This window comes from Sceloporus undulatus, chromosome 5, assembly GCF_019175285.1.
Source record: "Sceloporus undulatus isolate JIND9_A2432 ecotype Alabama chromosome 5, SceUnd_v1.1, whole genome shotgun sequence".
NCBI classification, from domain to species: domain Eukaryota; kingdom Metazoa; phylum Chordata; class Lepidosauria; order Squamata; family Phrynosomatidae; genus Sceloporus; species Sceloporus undulatus.
This window is the reverse complement of record NC_056526.1, coordinates 37,574,234-37,601,659: the sequence shown is the minus strand read 5'-3', so window position 1 is coordinate 37,601,659 and position 27,426 is coordinate 37,574,234. Positions and strand designations below refer to the sequence as shown.

The following is a 27,426-nucleotide window of genomic DNA, read 5'->3' as shown; positions in this document are numbered from 1 at the left end:
GCTGCCGCCACCACTTAAAGTCCAAGTACCAACTTCAGTTGCTAACTCCAACTGGCTTACTCTAGCTAGGTCAAAAAACTGGATTTAGGCCTAAAGGTGTCTAACCCAGAGAGATCTTACCTATCAAGAAAGAAAAAAGAAGCTTGTTAAGATCAGAAAGCTACTGTAACTCTGGAATGCTCATAACATATTGAACTGCTTCTGTTCCTTGACAGTCTTTTCAAGGCACAATGAAGACAGAGATGGAAGCAGAAAGATCAGTATGCATGCAGGCATATGTGTGTGTGTGTGTGTATCAGAGAAGAGCTCACATATCCATTAATAACTGCCAACAATGACCAAAAATCTCAATATGCTCAGATCATAAGGGAAGCCAGGTAGAAATTCAACAAATTTCTACTCGAGAAACAAATCTGAGGAACAACTTCCTACAGTACAGAAAGAACAGAAATGTCCTTCAGTATAACAGAAACAAAATATTCAACCAAACACTTCTTAGAACTGTTGGAACAAAGTAATATAAATATCATAGAAGAGACAATTTGAGAAAAAAATGAAAAAATTATTCATTAGTTTTTGAAAGAAATTTCACTAATTTTAAAGGAGCTGCACTGTCTGCAAGAACTTGTGATTACAGTCCTTGAAGGAGCACCTCTCCCCCTCTACACCTCCCTAGGAAAGAGAATAGTCTTATAAATGGGAACAAGATATTATTTGAGCATCTGGGAGACTCCTACAGTAGCATCCTGGTTGTGGAATGCACACTCTGGGTTCCAATCTTCTTCCAACACAATGTTTTGTGTGATTTCCTCTAAAGACCTGAATTTGAAATTTTGGTTTTTAAATTTAAAGCCTTAAATGCCTTGGAGTATGGCCCGAGTTATCAACTTGTCCAGACTCTAAGATCTGCAAGAGCAGGGGTTGGCAACCCCCGGCCCGGAGGCGGCCCACGGAGGCAGAAGGACTGGCCCCAGCCTGGTCCTGCCGCCTCCTCCTCCACCTGGGCCGCGCGACCGTGCTGCCCTCCTCCTCCTCCACCGTGTGGAGGAGGAAGAGGAGGGCCGCACGGCCTGGGGCAGAGGAGGCAAAGGGGGAAGCCCCGCACCGCCCTCCCCGCCCACCTCCTTCTCCTCTGTCTCCTCTACCCCGCCCGCGGGGCGCAGGGAGGAGGGGGAGGAGAAGGAGGAAGAGGAAAAGGAAGAGGAGGAGGGGGAGAAGAAGGAAGAGGAGGAAGAGGATGAGGGGGGAGGAGAGGGGGAGGAGAAGGAGGAGGGGGGAGGAGAAGGAGGATCAGACAGAGGAGGTGGTGAGTGGCCAGAGGCCTCAAACTTTTTTTTAATTTTATTTTGTGTGCTTTAAGTGCTAACAAGTCTCCCTTGCTTTGACAATGCTAGTGTGGTGGTGGTGGTGATGATGATGATATGAGTCAGCTTGAGAGGCATGCAGGCACTGTTTCTTAAGCCAAGAGTGTCACCTTCCAATGCTAACAAGTCTCCCTTGCTTTGACAATGATAGTGTGGTGATGATGATGATATGAGTCAGCTGGAGAGGCATGCAGGCACTGTTTCTGAAGCCAAGAGAGTGTGACTTTCCAAAGTGCCTTTTCTGTGTGTTTTTGGTTCTTCAATGGTGATATTGATATCAGAAAGCCTCTGAGGCAAGGCCAATGTAAATTGCTGTGATTTTTACAAACTCATGCGCAGTGAAGAAAAGCCAAAGTCCCTTGACCAAGTACACACTTCTGAGAAGTACACTTGGTGCAAGAACTATGAAACCACCTTGACATGTTCAATATGCATAGTCATGTGAACCCATGTGAAACCCAAATAGTTTGGTTATGCAATAAGCCTCTGAAATATGCAAGAGGCCATCTTAAGTAAAGCCATGTTCAATGCCCAAATGTGCTGTTTGGAATGGGCGGAGAGGAATAATGCCTAAATGTCCTCCATTTTGATCATGCCTAAGAAACATGCATTTAGATTAACATTTTTAAAAAATAATCAATTTTTTTTGCATGTCCTCCATTTTTAAAAAAACGTGTCCTACATTTGAAAATGTTATCCTATATTATTTAGTTAGTTATTTTTTGGCTCCCCCCCCCGTTGTCTGGGGGACACCAACCCGGCCCCCGGCTCAAAAAGGTTGCCTACCCCTGTGTAAGAGTGATCCACATTTGACAGACATGTGGGAGAAGGCTTTCCTTCACATTGCTCATATGTTGTGGAATCCACTCCATTCCCTGAGATGAACAGGTTGCTCACTTGCAATATGGTTCTTCAAGAGGTCATCTGTGAATTCGGATAAATGGGTTTTGGTACAAACAACAAATATCCTCTTTAGAGTATTCTAGAGCCAGGCAATCTTTGGTGAGAAGCCTGCCCCCTTCCTTCATTGCACATATCAGACACCTCAACTAAATCTCCTTGGTTTTAAGTCTCCGTAAAGCAAGCAGATGTAGATGAGAAGGAAGGGTTGTATAAATTCACATATGAACAATTGAAGTACCACAGTTAAAGCTAAGCAACCTGTTTATCTTTTTCCTGGTCTCTGTTAAATCACACAAATTGGTGACTGGCTAGCTCACTCATCAGGAGGCAGACCCATGTGAGGCCTAAATCAGTATCAAAATAGCATGACCTAAGGATGCATCAGCCCTCAACTCTTATATCCAATCTAAAAAGTGAGATAAAGCCAGTGTGGTACAGAGATTTGAACACTGGACTATGACTCTGGAGACGAAGGTCTGACTCCTCATTCAGTTATCAAAGCCCATGGGGTCACCTTGGCAAAGTCACACTTTCAGCCTCGAAGGAAGACGAAAGCAAACCTCTTCTAAATAAATCTTAGCAAGAAAACACTGTGATAGGGTTGCCATATGCTGAAGGCACATAGCAACAATAATGGTAGGAAGTGTGGTTCCTTTTCATGCTCCCCCAAGCCCTGATTATTTTCCTTTAAAAAAAAGAAGCCGCCTGTGGAAATTAAAAGATTTTCTTTTCTGGCTAACAGGAAAAAAATGACACAATGGAAAATTAGCACACAGTTTAGTCCAGGGGCAGTGCATGTGTGACTGCAGATATTGTTGGCCTACAATCCATATCAGCCTTATCTAATGGTAGTACTGGTGGAAATTGCAGACTAATATTGGAGGTCCACACATTCTCTGTTTGGGATTTAAATCACACATTTGTACTTGGTAGCTATATGGTTTTAAAACTCTTGGATACCTTCCTTCCAGAGGAGTAAAAATCAAACACATATGTTGGCATAGTGATTCTATTATTCAATTAAAAGTAGGCCATTTGCCAGTATAGTGACAGTGAATCAGGTGAGACCCCAAACAAGAACATTCAGAGTTCTTTCCCTTCCCAAATGTTGAGGACTCGGATTAGGACAAGGCAATACAGTCGGCCCTCTGCATTTGCAGCTTTGACCAATTAGGTTTGATTAATATTTCGCTCTAGAAATCTCTAGGTATTCCAGCGTTATTCTGCAAGAAGTTGACCATAGAACCAACCTGCAGCACCTAGAGATTCCTAGATAAAACACTTCTCTAGGTATTTGTAGGTCTGCAATGCAATTATATGCTCAGTGCCCCTAACCCCAGCGAATGTGGAGGGCTCACTATGTATCAGTCACATCGTCTCTAAAAATAAAAACATTAACTCCATGTTCAACTCCTATACTATGCAATACTAGAATGAGTTCTATCTTTCCACCTAGTAAAGATATAAGAATTCTGGCCTGGTCAAAGAGCAATGTACAATTCAGAAAAATGAAAAGCTTCTTACCTTTGGTTTTTTGATCTGTGACCTGAAAATTAAATGATAAGTATAAATAAAAATAAATACAGAATTTGCAAACCTGTATAAATTAAATATGTTTTAAAGATTAGATAATCCATACCTTGAAAGCTGCTCTGTTAGACACGCATTTAAAATATTGGCTAAGTAACTCATTCAGTGTTTCTGCTACTAAACAGCCGACCCTCCACTCTCAGGGTTTAACATTTGCAGATTTGATTATTTGCGAGTTTGTATGAGACATGCCTTGGCATGTGTGCATGTTCCTCCTCTTCCTATTTAGCAACCTTTCTGCAGCATATTGCACCAGTTGAAGCTTCTGGACATTCCTCATAGGTTGAGAAAATTATAGTAGTTAAACCTATTACTGCTGTCTGTATTTTCTTTCCAGTTCCTTTGCAGTATTACTTCATAAAACTGATTTTTTAAAATATGCCCAAAAACGTCTTTCCTTAAAGTATTCTAATAAGAGAGCCCTGAAAAAATTAGTGAAAACTCCCTGGTGATTGATTCTAGCAAACAAAGAGAAGCAAAAAATCTACAAGGAAAACAGAGATCACAATCAAGCTACAGCAACACCTTGAGAAGCCAATCCAAACACTCCAACTGAGGTGATGTACCTGTTCTAGTCTCTTTCCACAGCCTGAGTAATGGTTTATAGCAGTCCTGCTCAATTAACTCTATTATATTGTATCAGAAGAAAAAAGAGTAGGCATGTGAAAAGGGGAGAAGAGGGTGTCTTGAAAATGCTCTACTTTTCCAGATGTCCCAATGGAGGGAAACTAAACACAGTATTTAAATTAAACATTAGCACAGTTACACTGATCCTAGGTAGGAAGAAAGACTGTTCTCTGTTTACATGCCAACATTACCCAAGAATGAGGAAGAAATATTCTGGGGTTCATCTATGCCAGACAGTACCCCACTCACACAGTCCCAGAGTGCCCGAAAAACTAACAGATAAGAACTTACTGTGTACAGATTTTATGAGAAAATACAGTAAAAGAATTGGAAAGAAATACAGACAACATGAATACATTTAGACTACTGCAATACAGTGTGCATGTGTCAAATAATGGTGTGCGTGCCCATGGTGCACATGTGCCGGCGCCACTGCGAACACGAGCCCCATTACTTGTAATGGGGCGCAAGCATACGCGCTTTTTGTTTTACGCAGCGGCACTGTATTTTCTACATTGGGCAACCTATGAAGAGTGTCTAGAAGATTCAACTGGTGCAAGATGCTGCAGGAAAGTTAACCAGTACACAGTATCTGATCAAATCACTCAAATGACAAAGCTCTGCATCCCCCACCTATTACTGGGTTCAAGATGTCTGCTTTAACCTGTGAAGCTCTGAAATGGCTAGGGCTGGAATGGGCACACAGTTCCTCTAGGTTGTTTTTTTCACCCAGTCTTCAATAGCCCTCCAGTCAATCCAAGGTGTTAAATTGGGAAGTATCAATCACAAAATAATTCTGTCTGCTATTATTATGCAATCCACCGAAAGGTATAAGGCAAGTAATAAACATAATAAAGGGATTACATAAATATACAGGCCTTAGAATAAATGATGAGAAATCAAAGATGATGTATATAATAAATACACTAAAAGAAGAGCAGGTGGAGTTTAAGATGATATTCAATTTTTCAATAAGCTTTTCTGGATTTAAATATCTAGGTATTCTCTTGACAAGATTTATCACATAAAGTCTATAGAAATTATGAAATCATGTATCAGAAAAAAAAACCCAAGGAATGGCGCAAACAGCAGCTATCATTATTGGGCAGAATAGCAGCTATCAAAGTACAAATCCTATAAAAATCCCTGTTCTTATTTAGAACAATAGCAATAGCACGTACATTTCTATACTGCTTATCAGTGAACTAGCACTCCTTAAGCGGTTTACAATGTGTAACTCCAATACAGGGAGAGGCGGGATACAAATAAATATTATTATTATTGTTGTTGTGGTGGTGATTGCAGTACTGGCATTTAACCACTGCACCACCAGGGCTCCCTCTAGCACAGGCCTGCACAACATAAGGTGGGGGGGGGCATGCGGCTCATCAAAGGATTTCAGGTGGACCAGCAAGAATGTGGAATGAGTTCAAGGCTCCTCCACTGCTCAGTCTCCTTCTGATTCTATTCTATGATTTTATGTGCAGCAAGACTAGAAACTGTCACAACATGGAAGAAATTAGAGAATTTGTCAATTAAGAACTGGCTAAACAGGACATGGACTATAGCTTTAACAGAGAAGTTATCCTATAAATTAAGATTAGCAAAAGGAGGCATAAAAGAAGATTTTTGGGTACCATGTGGAAAGCATTTGTTACTTTTATGTGTCAAAAGAATGCTGAATTTAACCCACTGAATGACAAAGTTAAATTTTGCATAAATAATTAGATGAGTGAGATGTAAAGAGATAGAATGGAAACTGCAATGTACAAGCTTGGACACAGATGTATTTTATTATGAAGTATGAATTAGGGGAGGAATGGGAAGGGGTGGGTTGTTTGTAACAAGGGGTGAATTACTGGAATACTGAGATTATACTACTGTATTGTTAAACATCAATTAAAAAAAAAAATAGCCCTCCAGTCACACCATTCATTTTCTAGTTAAAAACCCACAATGAATTTCCTCTTCTTCAAGCCTCCCGAAATACCAACCTACCTTTTAAATATACTGATGTTCTATCTAACCTCAACAATACCTGTTTTTCAAAAGCAGCAGTGGGCCTCCAGCCACATTTGTGTGTTATTGTTGGCATTTTGGGCTGAATTTGTAGGGTCCCAAGGGCAGAAGACTGCCTGTGGAATTACCAAATTGCACAATTCTGGCCTGGAAAGACTAGCTATTTGAGGAACCATTTGTCTCAGTGTGAACCTTGCCAATGATTAAAATCAGCAGAAGCAATCCTTTAGAAGACGCCCCCCAGATGCAGAGACCTGCTGGTTGGACACACAGGAAAGAATTTTTTCCCCTTTCTCTAGCATGCATCCCTCTGGAGTTATGCTTGGTCTCCAATCACTTGAGTTAAAGGGTTCATGTTAGTATGGTTTTAGTGATGTTTTAAAATTTTGTTTTCATGTCACTGTTTATTTTCAAGAATTTTGTAGAATATCTAGAAGTGTTTATAACAAATGAAAAAAATAGTACACCACTTCTACTTCAATGCTAAAATTTACCAGACGTTTGTAAAATAAATGCTAGCCATTTATAAAAATAATTGCTAGCCATTTATAAGTTATGTATGTTTACATATTTCTGAAAGATGTGGAGAAAAGTGCTTAGCTTTATAACACTGATAATCCAATGAAACTGACTGATAGTAGATCAGGACAAAAGAAAACTCATTGAACAACACACAACATGGAATTCACAGTTATAAGCTATAGTGGTGGCTATTTACTTAGAGATATCTTTAGATAAATCCATATAAGACAACTCCATTAGCATTTCAATGGAGCAAGTTTTGCTTCTAAAAATTATAGAGATGAGGATTAAATGAGGAGGGAAGGCTCATGCCTTCATATACTACAACAAGGGGAACATGATATCTGGATGTAGATGTAAAGGGAGTCACAAGGGTAAAAAGCTTCAGAACCACTGCCTTAGGTATAATGTTATGTAATACAGTGGTGCCTCGGGTTACGAAATTAATTCGTTCCGCGGCTAATTTCGTAACCCGAAAAGCCTTCGTAAGCCGAAAACCCATAGGCGCTAATGGGGAAAAAAGCCGCGGCTCTGCCGCGGCTCCATTTAAAACAGCGCCGGAGTTTTTTCGTAACCCAAAAAAACTTTCGTAACCCGAAACAATAAATCCCTATGGGATTTATTCGTATCCCGAAAAATTCGTAAGCTGGGTATTTCGTATCCCGAGGTACCACTGTATATTAAAGCTGAAGTACCCAGACAATGCTATGTCTAAGCTTCTCCCTGAATGGAATGTATATCTATGCGTATATCAAATAATACTTATGATATTTAAGTAGAATGCTGATGTTAATCTGACCTGCCTTGTTTAACCATTACCATAAGATAGGTGACCAGTAACTGATGAAGATGACCCTAAACAGAACCCAGAATTATTTGACAAGTGGCAAAGACCTTCAATCCTTCAGTCTAACAGATAAGCATGGGGAATCATGCCTTCTTCAGAAGGTTCAATTTAACTCTTGGCCTTCTCTGAAAATTTAGTCATGGAGCAAAGATTTAATCATAAGCTGGAGCCTCTGTAGCAGCTCTTCAACACTATATGCGAACATAATATACTCATGAACAAGGAAGCTAGCATGTATAAAAAAAACAGCCATAGATCAATCACTCACTAAGAAGCTCAGTCAAGAGCAAGGGAAGAAGTCTGCAGGTGTGCTAAAGGGAAAGAAGGGTAATACTCCATCACTGAAAAGATGTGTTCTGTAAATTATGTCACCGCTTCATATTGAACTATCATGGAAACATCCTCCCCATCTCCAGATAAATGAGCTTAGGAACCATACACACTCTCTGTGCAGACAGAATGAACTGGGTTTAAACTGCTGTTCTGTTACTCTCGGTTCCCCAAGTAGAATGAAAAGAATTATGTGTAGCTTTGGTTTAATAGTTAACTATTAAAAAAACACAAGATGTCAAAAACTCATTTTTTCTTAAACTTTTCTTAAACTTCACTTTTTCTGAGTGTACCTTCATTTTCCAACCCTCTCTTTCTGTAGCCTTGGGTGTGAGTTTAGGATTCTGTTACTATTATTGTGTGTTTCCTTTTTCTCTGATTTATCTCCAAACAAAAACTCTTAGTTTTATGAAACTGGAGTCTCGTTGTAGTTGCTCTTGGTATAAATAGGCATAAAGATCTTAGCAAAAGATACCCATCTCTTGTATGCCTCCATTTGAGTTAATATTCCCCACCATTTTAAAGGGAGATATTATTGTTGGTGGAGTTTTTCAAGCCACCTTTTTGGGTAACAATCGACAGAAAATTCTACGTATCTTCCTATCTCCATCTTTACTGACAAAGGTTATGCTTTATTTTTAATACATTTAACTTGCAAGCACAATATAAAAGGTTAACACTCCACTTGCATCTATGCCAATATTCCTCATATTCGCTAAAGCCATTTTCTCAACATTAAATTCCACATTTAAAGTACATCTATGCTAATATATTCTCTAACAGTCAACAAATAAGAATGTTTCACTGACTGGCTGTTTTAAAATGTTATCTAATTGATCAATTTTTCTGGAAAATTGCTTGGATGCTTCAACTGTTATCTTCTCTTGTACATGCAGCAATTACAACAACAGTAGTAGCAATAAAACAGCTGTGTAACCAACCGGAAAGTAGTAATACAGTATCATATAATTCTGTACGCCGATGATACCCAGCTGTACCTTTCCACCCCTAATCTTTCACCAGAGCTAGAGCAGCAAGTGTCATCCTGTTTAACAGCTGTCTCCAACTGGATGCACCATCGGCGTCTGAAGCTCAATATGTCCAAGACTGAGCTTCTTGTTTTCCCTCCTAAGCCCACTCTTCACTATTCCTTTTCTATTTCCGTCAATAACATCTCTATCCAGCCGGTCCAGGAAGCCCGTAATCTTGGTTTCATCTTTGACTCCTCTTTGTCATTTATCCCCCAGATCCAGACTATAGCCAAAGTCGGTAGATTTTTTCTCTATAACATCGCCAAAATCTGTTCATATCTCTCAGCTTCTACTGCAAAAACACTGGTCCATGCCCTAGTGATCTCACGACTAGACTACTGTAACCTCCTCCTCGCTGGGCTTCCTCTCTCTCATCTCCACCTATTAATTTCTGTTCAGCATTCAGCTGCACGCATTATTTCACTTGCTCGCCGTTATGATCATGTCTCCCCTCTGTTGTCTTCCCTTCACTGGCTCCCTCTTCCTTTCCGCATCAGGTACAAACTTTTGCTACTCACTTTTAAAGCCCTGCATGGGCTGGCCCCTCTTTATTTAACTGATCTTCTCTCTCCCTACATCCCTACTCGCACTCTCCGCTCTGGTAGTCAAAGTCTCCTCTCTCAACCCAGGATTTTCTCTGCCACGTCCCGGATCTGTCCCTTCTCTCTTGCTGCCCCTCATTCCTGGAACCTTCTTCCTCTGCATGCACGGCTCATCACTTCCCTAACCAGCTTTAAGGCTGAGCTGAAAACCATATTGTTTAGGGAAGCGTTCTCAGGGAATTTGTGATTGTCATATGACTGTCTGATAATGTTTGATGTGATGTGATCTGCTTTTATATTTGATGTTTTTAATTTGTCTTTTCTCTTCTACATGGTAATTTTATCGATTCCTCTATTTAATTGTTATTATCTTAGAGTGTACGCCTTGGGCAGGCTTTTATTTACTCCTTAATTTTATCGACTTTGTACAGCGCTGTGTATATTTACAGCACTCTAGAAATAAAGTTTAATAATAATAATAATAATAATAATAATAATAAAAGAAATGTCCTATTTTCTGCATTTCTTGAAAAAACATACTAGAAAGTTGGGGAAGTAATATATTAAACATGGGTAATAGAATAAATTCAAAATTACAGTAATACATAGGAGGTTTGGAATAACAAACAAGCAGATCAGGGAGTGGGGCATTCAACCTGTGCTGGATGAGACTTTAAATCCCATGTTTGCTGCCTGGGTGTACTCTTGAACCTTGGAAGCCCAGGTTTCGGAAGTGGTCAGGAATAGATTTCCACAATTAAAACTAGAACTCGTTCCTTGAGAAGTTAGATCTGGCCACAGTAATAGCTACCTTGATTATATCTCATTTGGATGACTATAACATAGTCTTCACAAGGATGCTTCTGGCAAATGTTTAGAAACTTTAATAATCCAAAATGTTGCAGCTAAACAACAGACCAGGGCTGTTTATAGAGAACATATAACTTCCTAGCTGAAACAGCCTTACTGGCTTCTCAGTTGTGTCTGGGCACAATTCAAAGTGCTAGATATTATCTATAAAGCCCAACACAACTTAGGTCCAGACTATCTAAAAGTCTATATCTGCCTTGATTTTGGGGAGAGAGCTTTCTCTCTGTCCCACCCCACATGCTTATCTGGCAAGGACACAGGAAATACTGCTCTAAGTTATGGAATACCATCTCAAGGAAGGCTTGCTTGGCTCCCTCTCTGCTCTGTTTCTGTTGATAGACAAAGGTCTTCCTATTTAAATAGGCCTTCACGGCCATTAACTAGTTGAGATAGGATATGATATGAGTGTGTTGTTTATGTTTATTATTTCAATTGTAGTACATTTTTAAAAGTAATGTCTTAATTGGAATGATGGTTTAATGATTTTTAGTTTTTTGTATAACATATTGTTTCAGCTGTTTTCTTTTAATTTATGTTGTAAACTGCATTGAGTAACTTTAGCTCACAGAATCTCAACCATGATAGGAACCAACCTGAACAGATTAATCTCTTCTGTTCATGTAAGAAGTACACAGCTGGCTTACCTTCTGAGCAGATTCCTTCTTTTTCTTATCCTCTTTCTTTCTTTTCTTGTCTTCCATTAACTGTTCTTCCTTTTCTTGCTCCTTCTCTCTGTTAAGAGTTTTAAAATAAAATTTATTCATCTATATATTTTTTATTCCAAAAACCAGATCATCAGATAGGTCCTTTGCCCCCTCTGAAATGAGTTTTCTAAGATAAAAAAAATTAAGCAACATATTTTGGCAAAAATGCAATGATATGCTCTTCGGAAACTCCTTTTTAAAAAAGAAGTCTGGGCATTATTACCATTTTCCAACTACTGTATCTTGGTAGGACAACAATGACTGCTTGAATTTAATCATTTTAAATTTAAGAGTTTATTGGATGTTGTTCAGTCTTACACCAGTATCCAGTGTCAGCTGCTTCTTTGTAACTGCTTTATTTTATAGTGCAAAAAATGCCATTTAGCAACAAATCCTTCAATTAACATAAATATGAAAGTTCATGCTACCAACTTCTATCTTTCAATTATGTCTCAAAGGTGCTGCAAGATCCCTTTGCACACTTCTTTTTGGTATGTTTCTCAGAAAATGATTTACATTTTTGTATTTGTTCAGATTTAATTACAGTGTAAGTAATAAGTAGAGCTAATGCATAACATTAACTTATTATTTCCATCTATCTCTGAGAGTATTCTGTATGCTTTATTATGTACAGTCTATATATATTCAGATTTAACAGGGATAATAAATAGCATGAATCAATTTTTTTTCATGAGAACATTAACATTAAAAAACTTGGTTTAAACAACAACAACAACAAAATCAGCTTAAACCCCCAAACCTGTCCCTTCTTTTATTTTGTTTTAAAACAGTTTCCCCCTAACCCTGCTATTAGATGGTACACTCACAGAAGTGAACTGACAAATGATGTTACAAGTATCTGTTTAAAAATATAATTGTGAAGACCAAATTCTGGAATGGAAGAATTTATCTTTATTCCGTCTCCTGCAGCTATGTATTAACTCTATTATTTCCTACAGAAAAAAACTAATCAATCAATGGTAGACAGAAAAACAAATCTAATTTACAACTCAGTATTAGACAGAAGTGTAGAGCCAAGAAATAATGTAAACAATGTACTGTGTGAAAAAATGTTACTGTCGCTATTGAAAAATGTAAATGCTTGCTTCCAGCTGGCCCAGTCCTAAGGAATGGAGTAGACAGTAGAGGGCTGCATGTTTGAATTAGATGTAAATTTTTATTCAGCACATTCATGGTTTAATTCATGTAACACTACATTCTATGTTTTGCATTCTGCTATAATATTTTAGTTTTTAAAAAAATAAATAGGAAGAAGTCCAGAGACTTGTATAGAAGGTGTTTTATATGGCACTAAAACCATCAAATAAGCCTTTTAAAATGACTAATCATTGTTAACAACCAAAAGGGAAAACCCTACACTGTCCAATTTTTTAAAAAAATCAAAATTCACACTAGGGCAATGCCTTTTATTGGGCCAAGAAAAAAGTCACAAAAACACAAGTTTTCTAATTCTCCGGAGTTGTAATCAAATAAGATATGAGACAAAAATCAAAGACATGGGCAGTAATGTTTCAGCCACAAAGGATTCATCCAATTACAATCCTGAAATGGGAAGATGGACATTTACATTTTGTTCTTCCAAGAACTGAGATAATTTCAGGTATATGGGACCCAACCAAGTATTATATCCAAGAATGCCTGAGAAGGAAAAAAAAAGTTTCCTAATATTGGCAACATCTACACCCATTCAGTGACCACCAGAATTTGTCCAAAGCCAACACTGAGACACAGCTTCTAATTCTGTACCAGTTTCTCTTCTATACAGATCTCAGCCAGCTGACCTACAGTTGGAATAATAAACTAATAAACCAGTTGACTGTCATGACTGATAAGGGACTAAGAAAATGCATACATGTCGAAAGGCAACACAGTAGTTAAATGCCTGTTCAGCAGCCACTCAATCACAAACCACAAGGTTGTGAGTTCAATACTAGGCAGGGGTTCTGAGTCGACTCAATCTGGCATCCTTCCGAGGTTGCTAAAATGAGTACCCAGCTTGTTGGGGGCAATTAGCTTATACACTGTAAACAGCTTAGGGAGTGTTTAAGTGCACTGATAAGTGGTAAAGAAAGGTACTTGCTATTACTTGCTATTGCTAAGTAGCCAACTATGCAAGATAACTCGATATATACAAGAAAACGCATATTTGTTTGGAATTGCTCAGTATTTAAATAGCTTATTAATCTTCCCTTGAGCTTGAAACGTAAGAGTAAGTAAAGAACAGGTTTAAAATACATCTACATACTATCTTGAAGGGTTGTTTACTAGGCCCAGTTGAGAACCTGAAAAAATAATAATCAAAGAGTAAACATAAATGCTGTCTGTGGAACACAGTAGTTAGAATATGAAAAGAAAAATGATTCTTCCTTTTACTCTTTCTCATGTTACAGTAAATATGAGACACGGAAATCTGATGTTCAAGGTAGGAACATTCTTGAATATGAAAAGAACTTCTATGAACAGCTACACTTCCCTAAGGTTCCCTCTGAGACTGGAGAACCTCTCTGGGATTAGGGTAAATGAACCAGGGTCAAAGAGAAAGTTCAGTTGTTTTAGTGCTGCATTTAAATCAGGACAGCAACTAAATGTATCATTCCTAAAGGAAGAAAGTTGTTCACCAAGTATCAGGACAAGGATTGTTTTCTTTGAACAGTACACCAAGAAGAACAGATAACTGATGTATTGATTACTAGATTTTTGAAGGGAAAATATTCTCACCCAATTAGAAATACTTGAGGACAGGTTTTAGGGACACAAATATGGTGTTTGATACAATTTGTGGATAAATGAAGGGTAAAATTTAAGAGGCAAGTAACAAAGCAAGTAAAGAACAAAGCAAAGGAAAATGATGCCAAAGAACTTCACCTAAAGGCTGGATGGATGAGGAGGAAACAATAGCAAATGGTGGCTATGTGATGTGTGGAACAGGCCACCAGGCACAGGCGGGACTAAGAAAATGCATACACGTCGAAAGGCCGAAAAGGCAAAGCAAAGAAAATGATGACTACATTAGCAGTGATGATAGCCTTTAACTTTACTGCCCGATTTTAACTCAGAAAAGCTGGTGAACATACACACCTCTTATTCACTTCCTTCAACGCCCAATTCCTCTTGGTGCTCCTTTGAGGGTAAGCGCCAAAGAGCTGCAACCATCACTATTTTCCAACCCAGACATTCAAAAAGTTCAGAAGCAGTGTTGAGAACAAGGAAGCAGAGGTGGTCAGTGCTACTTTTATGTTCTCCTAGGAGAGACTAAGCTCTCCCCTTTTTGCTACTTTACTCAAGAGAACAGGATGGTTCCTTTAATTTTTTAAAAAATAAGAGTTAAAGTACAGTACTTTACATTGACCCATGGATAAGTTGACCCAGGTTCTTTGAGTTAATTTTTTTGACTAAAATTTATATACTTATATATAAGTATATGCAGTACATGTGGGGGGAAATGCATTTCTTTATGAAGGCCAGTACAACATGTACAATTTAATTTATATCCTGACTTTCTCCCAGCATAGGATTTCAAGACGGCACACGTTTTAAAAGTACATCACAATCGAAATGGATCTAGAAAGGAACATACAAAGCCAATGCATGTTAAAACAATCAATATGTACTTTAAAAATAATCATAATTTTAAAATAATCTGGATAGGCCTACATAAAATAATTGTCTTTACTTCTATTTTAAACACAGTCACGGTATCTCCAGTTGATGAATCTCTTCTCTAAATGTGCCAGTAAGCAACCTGGCAGCCATGTTTTTTAAACTAACTTAAGTTTCTAAACTTGGGACAGAGGTAGCCGAATGCAGAGCATTACAGAAGTCCAAGGCTTGAGGTTGCCAGTATGTGTACTAGCATCATCAAGTCCTCCAGTTCTAGGAAGGATAACAGCAGGCATAATAGTGAAAGCTGCTAGTAAGTGTATAAAAGGTTTTAAAGTCCAGCACTTTGGATCAGGCCCACACACAGATAATCCAGTGCTACGAGGTAGCACTAGCATGGCCATTTACATTGTTTCCAGTGTGTTCATCTGTGCATTTCTGCTGAAGGATTCCAAATGCACAAGCAGAAGAGTGGGGCACCCACAAGCTTGAAGGAACTGTTATGATGTTCAAAAAACGGTACTGCAAATATTGGGGGTGGGGGGACCTTAATATGATGGGGAACCTTTCTTCCTTGAGGAAGTTGTCTTTCTTTTGAAATCATTTTTTCCTCAAGAGAAGCAAAGTGAGTCTCCCTTTTCAAGAATCTCAGTTCTCAAAACAAAAGCTTCCTCCTTCCTTGTTTCTCTTTCTACTCAATGGGCTTCTGTAAACAGTAACAAGACACTAGTGGTATTTTAAAAAAAACAAAAACCCAACTTGTAGGGCAGAAAATACTTCAGGTAGTAGCATACTAATGCAATGGAAGAGAGTAAAAGCAGTTTGGTCATAGAACAATTTGCCTAGAGAGATGGTGAAGTCTCTTTCTCTGGGTATCTGCAAATGCGTCCTCGTGGCCCACTACAGGCAATGTTCTCAAATCCCCCAAAATCACATTCAAGCCTGCTTTTCCAGAAAGGATTGGAATCACTGTAATATGATATCTCCTAGAACAAAGCCTTCCAGAAGCAATCTAACCTCACCAGTCCACTGGTAATGCAATTCTGTTGAAAAACAAGGCTAGGGTTCCCTGAGCTCCATCTTTCCCACTTGGGACCTTGCTGTTATTTATAGCAGCAGCATCTGCAAAAAGGTTGGTGGTGGCCCACATACAGGTTTGCAATCCACTTGGTCTAAATAATCAGCATCATTCAAGTTTACTTGGAGTTGACAAGCTCCCCCCAAATAACCTTCTTAAGAGAAAAGTCATCTTCTCTGAAAATGCCAGCCACAGATGCTGGTGAAACATCAGCAATAAACTCTTTTAGAACTTGGCTACATAGCCTGAACAACCCACAAAAAACTATTTCCTGAGAGTCATCAATTTAATACTGGACATTAATTATTCAAAGCCACACGATCTAAATTTGGTTTCTTCACTGAAAGTTTTAGCACCCAACTTCCTTTAATGCAGTGGAAACCACAACATTTCTCAACACCACAATGACAGCCTTTGGGTTCCATATAACAGCGCTGGTCAAATTTGCAGCCCAAGATTAGTGAGAATCTTGAAAATAACCAGCTAATATGAAATGTCCAAGCTGCTTACCCATATATTGACACTGCAAAAGCTAAAAAGTATTCATAGCATGCTGAGACATTACCCATCTCTATCAACAGTACTCTTCATATCAGCACACATCTGAACAATATGGACATTTACATGCAAAATTACTTGCAAACAGAACAAAACAGATCTTTGCTCTCCAACTGTTTTATTCAGCAGGGCTGGGGACAAGGAGTAGGCCTATATGGCATAAGAGTTTTTTTTATAGGAGTAGGAATAAGGAGTATCAAATTATATTTGTTACTACTTATTCCTATTATTATATTGTACATGCAAACACCGAAAAACCATTTTATTATATTGCACTGGAGAAGGGACTGGGAGGCAAAGAGAGACACTTAGGGCCTTTACAGACTGGGGCTGCAGCACGTGGCGTCATGGTGCACTGCCAGCATTGCATCCAGATAATGCAGCGCTGAAGGGATGCCATATAGCTGCGCCACCACAGCTATGGCGCCCTTTCGAAGGCGCAAAAAGGAGCTGCTTTTTGCGGCTCCTTTTTGTGCCCTTGAAAGGCAGGATTGAGGTTGCGGCATGAGGTTGCTGTAGCTCAGATCCGGTGCAAAAAGGGGCGGCCTGTAGAGTCACACACATACACCAGCCTCGCAAAGCAACCAGGGCTTTTCCCCAGGGCTGGGGAATAGGAGTAAGGAGTAAAGGAGTAAGAGGTTTTTACAGGAGTAGGAGTAAGAGTAGGAGTAACATTAAGAAAAAATATCTTACTCTGGACAAGGAGTAACCCTGAAATCACCACTATTCCCCAGGCCTGTTATTCAAGAGCCTATATAAAGAAGCTAGTAAGACTATAAAAGTGTTTGAATGTTCATACTGCTAGTTTAAGTCATTTCCCATACTCCTTATAGAGACAATGGTCTGAGCAAGACTGCTGTTTAACCCTGCAATAACAAAAGAAAACATTGAGTTCTCAGATGCCATCTGGATTTATTAGTATCTAGATTTATGAGCATTCATACTCAGTTTGCCACCCATGCAGAAGGTACAAGCAACCTGAAGCCTGAACAGGTAATGCTCTGTTCAAGTGAATAGAGTTAATACTGCTTGTCACATGCAGATCATCATTTTCTCAACTAAAAGAGAAAACCAGGTCCTTCCATACATACTGAACCACATATTATTTGAGATAAGCTCATGATTGACATGGATGTTAAGAAATTTTAAAGTGCCTCTGCCAAGGTAGTCTTAGAGAGAACAATGAAGATCCCTAAAATGCTAGGGAACCATTCTGCCCCCCCCGGTAAGGCGAATCCCGCCTATGCTTGATCCCCATTCATTTGAATGGGGCTTGTGCGCGCAACAGTGCACACGCCATGGGTACGCATCCCTTTCCTTTGAATGGGACGTGCCGTCCCTTGCGCCCCTTGCACTCCCCAGAGCTTGAGCACGTACGCTCAAGTCCGCATATAACGTGGGCACACTGTACTGGGGCCCTCAGTACCATGTTCTAGACAAATCTCTATTGTAAGCTTGTCTCCTGTGTTCAACACCAGCTATAAACCCTTGAAGTGAGCCAACACTGGACAAGGTAGTTGACCAATGACAAAATCTCCCTTCTTGCTGCTATTGCACAAGAACTCACAGACACCTTTTAGGTAAATTACCTTTTTCCATTCATTGAACTAGAACTTGATGACACCGTGATACAGTATATCCTTTCCTATTAGCCAACTAGGCACAGACAGAACTGCAGACATGCTCCCACAGTCTGGAAGGTGAAAAACATATAGATGTTTTAACTCCCTTTTCTTAACAAACACTTACACTTCCCAATGCCACATGTTCTGCTTTATACTCCAGTTACCATACTCATAAATTCAATCCCCCAAACACAAAACAGACATGATTTTAAAAGCTCCACAAAAGAATATAAATTTATCCTAACAACACAGTTGGTAAACTAGCGGCAGCTCTAGCTCTAACCAGTACGTACAAATGCAATCAGTTTCTATGTCTTGCATCTCACTGGAGTCTCCAAAATCCCATGTGTTAGCCTTTGGGCTCTCCAACAAGACTACTTGGTGTCTAGATGTGCTGGACTATAGCGATCAAGTCAAAGTTATTGGGGTTGTGTTCCCACTCATCTAGAGGGGACCATGTTGCCTTATTGGTTTGATTCAATCACAACCTATTCTGTTGTCATGAAACTATAAATCTCCAGTTAGCTGAAAATGGAAGCATGTGTTTCTAATCTCTCTGCACCTGCATGGGGGTGGAACATGTGATTCCAAGACACACGCATGCAGAACTAAACTATGATTTCCTGTTGCATCCAAATTCAACTAAAAGGTGCCTGTTTCACTGTGGGTTCATTGCAGGTTATTTTAAATGCCAGTATGCACGTATTCTTCCTATTACTCTTGTTTATATGTCATTGTGGGAGATTCTTTACTAATTCACAAGATGAAAATCACCGCTACATGTCTGTACAGCTATAATGTTTGCATCTTAGCTGATAACAGTTATGGCCCTGTTTCTTAAAGCACAATAATCTTTTATTCATCACAAGAGTTAGTCTGTAATTTATAATGAAATGACTATCTCATCAGTTAAGATAAAGATAGACAAAGGATTTAAGCAGTAAGTCAGAGTAAAATACCGATCAACTTTTCCATACTATAATAAGCTGAAGCTTGTATGCCTTAATGATGTAAAAGGCAAAAAAACCCAGTGCAACCTTGCTGTCTACACAGAATTTTTTACATTCATCAGGGAAAACAATTAGCCAATGTCCTGATAATATCTAGCAGGATTTAAGACACGTCAAGGAGAATCCATCAAACATCTCTTTGAAAAACTTTCTCTGCCCTCCCCATAGACTCATCATCATCATCATCATCATCATCATCATCATCATCATCATCATCATCATCATCATCATCATCATCATCATCATAATTTTTATTTATATTTCTCACCTCTCCCTGAGGATCGAGCTGGGATTACATCAATAAAATAGTATGATACAGTGTAAAAATATAGTTAATAAAATAATAACATTAGTGCAATAAAATAGCTAGACCATCGTCTAATCATCCAATAATCATGCAGTCATAGTCCGAAGTGGAACATTTCATTTTAATGATCTCTTATATAAGGTTGGGTGGATAAGCCCGCCGGGTGAGATCCATCTTAAGTTCCTTCGTAAAAGGCATCTAAGGTGGTAATAAGACAGATCTCTTCCGGCAGGGTATACCACAGTTCAAGGGCCATAGTAGTGAATGCTCTGTGGGAAGTTGTAGTTAACCTGGTCTTATGGTGTTCTAGTAAATACTTCCTGGATATCCTGAGAGTGTGGGGCGGATTGTGTAGGGAGAAGCATTCCCACAAGTAACTCGAGCCCAAGCCATGTAGGGCTTTAAAGGTAATAACCAACACCTCTCTGAACTTTTCAGTTCTTCCACAATACAGCTACATACACCGTCCCACAATCTCAGCAACATTGGAGGGGAAATGCCAGCACATAACATCTAATAGCATAATAAGCACTGCCATAGAATACAGCAGTTTACAGTTTCTCTTTAATACAGCGCATTTCCCTAATTTTGCTTTCATGAAATTAAAACTTTTGTATTTTTTAAATATTGCAGGTTTGCACAAGAGTGCAATTTTATATGCTAAATTATGAATGAAGCCTTTAATTACATTAAAGCAGTAAACTAAGTCTAAGCAGTATAATAAGCTATGAGAACAAGTATGGCATATATTTGTTTTTCACAAAAATGTCTTTCCTCTCCCAAAACAGAGAAACCACTTCTCAATCCATAATGTCAAAATTTCAAGACTTTGTTCAATCCAGATACAGCTGTTAAATGTGATTTGTATTCTGGGTGTAATAAAATTTTATACTTGGCTACAAACTGGAAATTAACACAGGTAAAGAGATGCTCAACCATCTGGACATGTGTACAGTAGAAATATATTTAGAAAAATGTATGAAGATCCCGGTGTGGTTAGTGGTCTGAGGGTTTAGACTATGACTCTGGAGACCAAGGTTTGAATCCTGGCTTGGACATGGAAATGCACTGGGTGATCCTAGGTAAATCACATGGTCTCAGCCTCAGAGGATGGCAATGACAAACCTATGAAGAAAACTGCCATGACAACCACATTATATGTTTGCCTTAGGGTTGCCATAAGTTGGAAACAGCCTGAAGGCAAACAATACACACAACATAGACGAAAATCCTGGCATGCCAAAAATTCCTAATTTACAGCTCCAGTTTATACTTTTAAGAAAAACCCAGGCTCTAAACTGCACTGGCTTATCCACCTTTGTCATGAACATCTAAATAATATTAGCCATGTGAACTGTCAGAAAGACCGCTTATCTAAAGTGAAGAGTTTTAACGACTTTACTGAAAAGAGGTACTGATTTAATATTAAGTGGTCCAATAAATTTTATCATCTCACTTGCTCTGCATGACCTGGATTCAAAGAAATGTGCATAGAAAAGGGAGCCCTGTACACACAAGTCAAACAGAAACTTCAGATAATGACAAATTACAATACAACTTTCAAATACAAGACATCTATCTTCAAACTATCCATTCTATGTAAGCATGAGAAAAAATATTACTTCCATTAAAGAGGGAGAATGTATGCATTAATCTCTGTATTTTAATAATGTTTATCTTTACAACAGCTGTAGAAAAAGTAATATTTCTTGCACTATGTCATTATATGGCAACCATGCCTATTTAAACTATACTGAACTTTGTGTGTATATGTCTTCAAGTTGCAAGCTGATTTATGGTGACCCTATGAATTTTTCATAGGGTTTTCTTAAGCAGAGCTAATTCCTTCCTGGAAATCTAGCCTAGAGCATCTGATATTCATTGGGTGTTCTCCCATCCAAGTACTAACCAGGGCCAACTCTGCTTAGCTTCTAAGATCAGACAGGATCCAGTACCTTTTAGGGTATTTACTGCTGCATTTTTCCCTGGTCACCCCACTTTAAAGACCAAGACATTTGACTGATTTCTAGTGCTTTTCCCACTATTTCTGCCTTGTTGCTGCTAGCTTTCAATCCATTTCTGACCTATGGTGAATCTAACATGGCTTTTGGTCATGATTTCTATCTAATTCAACAATTAACAATTACATTTATAAGTTTACGCTTATTGAGGAGAGACCACATTTAGTGATAAAGCATATGCTTCCATAAGCAAGACCAGTTTTGACCCAGCCAACTAAAATGACTTCAAGCAGCTGATGGTAAGAAAACTTGAGAACCTGGCAAGCTGCTGGCATATAGCCAACAATAATTGGGTTATCCTTTGAGTAAGTATAAAGCAGGTAGATTTGTTAGCAAAGGACAAATTACTCTAAACAAACTGCTACAGATTTTGCCTGGGCAACTTCAACGATGAAACACTATCTCTTACACAAGGATTGTAAGGCAGTGGTTCTCAAGCTTTTTACCCTTGTAATGCCCTTTACATCTATGTGTGGACAGTGTGTCCCCCCTCGACATATATTTTGTGTGGTGTGTGTATTCTGTTTGAATGTTATATATATATTCACATTTTATAAGAAAGTAACATTGACCTAATCAGAACAGTTTTATTTAAATAAATTCAATACTTAACACATGTAAATTTCATATATGCTCTCTCACATACAGCCACACTCATAAGCCAGTGCTGATATGTACACATTCATGCTCATTCATTATTTCACTCACTCACACGCACACACATTTATTCTCTCATGCAGAAACATTCATTCTCTTGTGTATATGCAAGTATACACAAACTCATATGCGAGTAAGTGAAAGAGAGATGACGCATGTGTCAGTGTGTGTGTGTATGAGAGAGAATTTGTGTGGGAGACTGTGTGTGAATGAAAGTATCTCAGGTGGAGAGTCAGAAAAAGAGCATTACTGTGTGTTACAGAATTAGTGTGTGGCAGACAGTCACTCACACATCAAGGTATGTAAGGTATTGTGTTGAGTCTGCAGCAATATCTCATCCGGAGAACTGAGGCAGTGACAGGATGGGTGGGGAAAGAAGAAACTGTCGTTCAGAATACACACACCCCTTTCCACAAAGGCCACAATCTAGGGAGCTTCCCTGCTCTTCTTCTCTTCTCTCAGGCAGAAGCAACTGCTCCAAACATCCTCTTCACCTGTCTCTTCCCTTCCAGGACAAAAGAAGGTCTGGGACGGGGAGGAGGGGAGAATCAGGGCCTCCAGGTCTCCTGCCCCACCATTTGAAAGCCACTGTTCTAAGGCAAGCAATGAGCTTCCATTCTGAACAGTTTACAGGGAGAAGTAATTAGTACATTAAATCCAGCATCTTTGCTATCAAAAATCCGTATGATGCTTTTTGTGGATTTGTGGACAGCAAACCTTCATGCACCAACAAATTGGAAGTATATGAAACTGTTAAAAGTACTGTATATCAATAGTTTTGTTTTCACCTTTAAGGGGATATATACATTCCTCAACTCAGCTGTGAAAAGAACATTTAATATATTCCCAATAGCTTCAAAATACTGTTTAATTTTTACCTTTCTCAAAACTGTAAACTGGAGATAACAACTCATCTGCTTCAACATTAATCTTCTAATCAGTTTTAATATCTCAGATTCTTAAAGATATATTCTACCAAGACAGAGTCTGCATTGCTATACAAATACCAAAATGCTTCTGATGGGGATAATTTTATGAATTACAGCAGCACAAGCACAGTATAACACTGTGAGTATAACACTGTTAGCAGTGCCAGAATCATCTGCATCCAATTATTTAGGGACCTAATGCTTCTCAGAACTTGCCCTCAATATTAAAATATGGAATGTATGTGTTAGTATTTATTTCTTCAAAAGTTTTCCTCATCTACATCTCATTTTCCACATCTACACTGGCAACAGTCATGATATGCTCTTAGTCTCAGGGGAATATTGCTCTGCTATTGCCTCCATAGCAACTACCCATATTTCTTATGAACTGAAAGCAGTTGGACTACAAAAGAATGAAGGAGCAGAAGTTCAATGACGACACTGGTTGCTATAAGCAGAACTGAAGCCACACCTTCTGTCTCTCTGTGGTACCAGAAAAATAAGGGATAATTCAAAATGAGAGCAAGTATACTGATTGTTAGCTATACCTCTTGAACAATAGAACAATGATATTGAAGAGTTTGGATTTTATTAACATCTTGATCTGGTGTAACCTACAGAAAATGAGTTCATTCTCAAGAAATCCTAGCTGGTCCATTTAAAAGTAAAGAACTGAGATACTCTCTGAATCAGTGACCGAAAATTTTAACTGGAAACATATTCAGTGCCATAGATTACATTATAAAAAGTATAATGTGAAATTATATAAAAACAGTTAATTTCAATTATACTGTAATCTGGTGCAGCATGCTTATTTTTCTTATGTTTAATGAAGTAGTAGTATGTTATTTTTTCATGGAATAAAAACATTCTAGAAAGTATTCTCAACTGTCAAAGGTAGTTGAATTTAATACCCAATTGTGAAAAGCACCATATGGTTTATGCTTCAGTTTACACACACCTGAGTGTAAGGCAATGATTCTATACCAACTGGGCCCATTAAGATCACTGACTTCAGTCAGATATTTTTCTGAGGAACTGGCTATGGAACTGCAAGTAAAATATCACATTTGAACAAACTTATTTCCCACATCTCATAGAATCATAGAATCCTACAGTTGGAAGAGACCACAAGGGCCATCCAGCCCAAACCGTTGCCATGCAGGAACACAGAATCAAAATATCCCTGACAGATGATAGTCAACTGTCTTAGTTTTAATTTGATTCTTTTATTCTAATTTTGTATAGCTTTCACTGTTTCAATTCTGTTGTTAGCTTCTCTTAGAACCAAGGAAATATATTAAGGACAACCAAATTTAAAGACCTTCTTTGGAAATTACTCTTAGTGGACTGCTTATAAATACCTGAAAATCTCAAAATCCAATAGCACTGACATCTGCTTAGATCCATCTATAGGCTTCTGTAAATAAATAAATAAATGGGGGTGTTCAGCTGTTCTTATCTGTAGTTCTCATATTGGTACCACCTTCTATGCTGATCTGTAAGGTTCCCCAACCTACCAGACCAGATTTTCAAGAGATACAGGAAGATAAGAAAAATTGGGGGGGGGGGGATGCAAGGAACTAAATTAATTTTTAAAATGCCAAAATTGTGCTAAACAAAAGTACACACTTTCTACACGTAGGTATCTCACAGTTAGTAACTGTGGGCAGTTAGCATACCTTCCTTTTACTTTTTTGAAACTATGTATTGTTAAATTTAGTTACAGAAACACAATTCAATCAAAATATTCCCGAGGACTTCAGTTTTTCCTGAATTAATAACATAATAATAAAACTTTTATTTGTATCCCGCATTTCTGTGACAAGACAATCAAAGCAGCTCACAACACATTAAAATCCACATTTACAAAATTATGTCCCAAATTCCACCCCTTAAAACAGGATTAAACATGTACAATTAAAATATCTATTAAAAACACAATAAAAAATACAACTAGGACAGAGCTGTGGGCTAATACATGATGTGGGTGGCAGTCATTCTGTGGCCGGGCACTTTTATTCAGGAACATGTATTTAAACTAATATGTACAGATATGAGAGCTGTAATGTGAAGAAAGCAGATAGGAAGAAGCAATTCGTTTGAGATGTGGTGCTGGAGAAGAGTGCTAAGAGAATCATGGATGGCCAAAAAGACAACAAGTGGGTCCTAGAACAAGTCAAGCCTAAACTCTTCCTGGAAGCCAAGCAAGATGACTAAATTGAAGCTGTCACACTTTGGTCACATCATGAGAAGGCATGACTCATTAGAAAAGACAATGATGCTGGGGAAGTTAGAGGGCATTAGAAAGAGGGGGAATCTCATGCCAGATGGATAGACTTAAGTCAGGAAAACCTGAGCCTACAGAAACTGAGTGGTAGATGATAGGGGGGCTTGGAGACCTCACAGGGTCACCATGAGTAGAGGGCAACCCAAAGGCAGCTAACAACAATTTAAAATAAGCAACTATTTAAAGTCAGCATACTCTTGTTCATAACAGCACTGATAGTTTTTGTTCCCTGAGTTCTTTAACACAACATGCATTTTTAGATTCTTAATACAGATTTGAATAGATGTTGATACTGTATAATTGATATTCTATGGCTGCCAAGTACCTGGTGCAGTGAATACATCTGCGCGGACTTAGGATGCCTTTGAAAAGGACAAATGAAAGAGTTGTGGGCCATCTTTCCACTAAGCATGCTCAGTGTTTTAGAAATTGATTCCTTTTGCTAGCCAGGCTGTATAAATAGTCCAGGATAGCACACACAAAAAAGTTGATGTTTTCTCCATAGGAGCTAATTGCTAGGTTGTAAATTTGGAATCTACATTTGAAAGAGATTGCATTGTTCTATTTAAATGTAGTATCTAGCAGAACTTTGTGTGATCATCACTTGATGTGCATCTAAGTATGCATAAATAAACAGCAGGAGAGCCAGTGTGGTAGCATGGCGCTCAGACTCCAAACCACTCAACCATGGAAATCCGCTGGGTGAATTTGGGTAAATCGCACCCTCAGAGCAGGACAGTGGTGAAACTTCTCTGAACAAATCTTGCCAAGAAAACCACATAAATTTAGGCGTATGCAACCAGGCTGGCAGAAAAAGATTTCTCTGTCCTTTGATTCACTTCATATCCTACCTATTTCTCAGACCAGACCTGCAGCAGGCCTTCTAGTCTGTTAAGAATACTAGACAAAGGGTGAAGGAAATCTTCTTAACTGGTGATTTGTGCAATGGGAAAAGTAGCCTTTGCAAACTGGTCAGAGGTACCTTTTAGATTTCCTTTTAGATTCTATGTACTACTTCACTATGCCATAATTTGTTTCTATTGTGGACACTATTACACAATCTTTGACATTATTTTGCAATTACTACTTTAACGAACTACTACTACTTTAACCTTTACCTCTGTGTTGTAGAGAATCATAGAATTATAGAGTTGGAAGGGACAACAAGGGCCATCCAGTCTGACCCCCTCCGATGCAGGAACTCTCAATCAAAGCACTCTCCACAGATGGCCATCCAGCCTCTGCTTAAAGACCTCAAAGGAAGGAGACTCTACACACAGGGAGTGTGTTCCACTGTCGGACAGCCCTTCCTGTCAGGAAGTTTCTCCTAATGTTGAGGTGGAATCTCTTTTCTTGGAGCTTGCATCCATTGTTCCGGGTCCTGTTCTCTGGAGCAGCAGATAACAAGCTTGCTCCCTCCTCAATATGACATCCCTTCAAATTTTTAAACAGGGCTATCATATCACCTCTTAACCTTCTCTTCTCCAGGCTAAACATACAAACCCTTCACCATTTTAGTCGCCCTCCTTTGGATGCGCTCCAGTTTCTCAATGTCCTTTTTGAATTGTGGTGTCCAGATGTAAAATATTCTATAATCAAGTTTCAAATCCAAGGTGTTATTCTGTACAAATGTGATGATTAGTTTGGTATAAAAGATTTACTTGTTGGCAAAACATACAAACAAAAACAAAAACAAAACAAAAAACCACACCATCTTGGGAGAAAAACAAACTTTTTGTAGAAAAAAACGTCTGACATAAAGACTGTAATTTATATTTTTACCAAGAGATTTTACTACTACAGTAGTAGTTACAAGGTAACCTGTTTCAGGTCAACACATTGAACAAATTATTTCGTTATCTGTTCAACTATGTTATGTCTTCTGTTGAGTGAAACAGAGAAAATGTGGTATTCATTGATGCTACACCTACTTTCAAATGGTTGGTTGTTCTTTGGTACCAATTAAAAACCTTTCCTGATG

The 27,426-nt window shown here is 38.6% G+C and overlaps 1 protein-coding gene across 1 annotated transcript in view; it reads right to left on the bottom strand.

The window, feature by feature from the left end:
* The window catches only part of TNRC6B (trinucleotide repeat containing adaptor 6B), a 164,139-nt gene that overhangs the window by 66,653 nt on the left and 70,060 nt on the right, over positions 1-27,426 (bottom strand). The window contains exons 5-6 of the mRNA XM_042470868.1: positions 11,290-11,377; positions 3,792-3,813 (exon numbers count right to left, since the gene is read on the bottom strand). Coding sequence (XP_042326802.1) covers positions 3,792-3,813; positions 11,290-11,377 — 110 coding nt within the window. The remainder of the gene's footprint in view (positions 1-3,791; positions 3,814-11,289; positions 11,378-27,426) is intronic.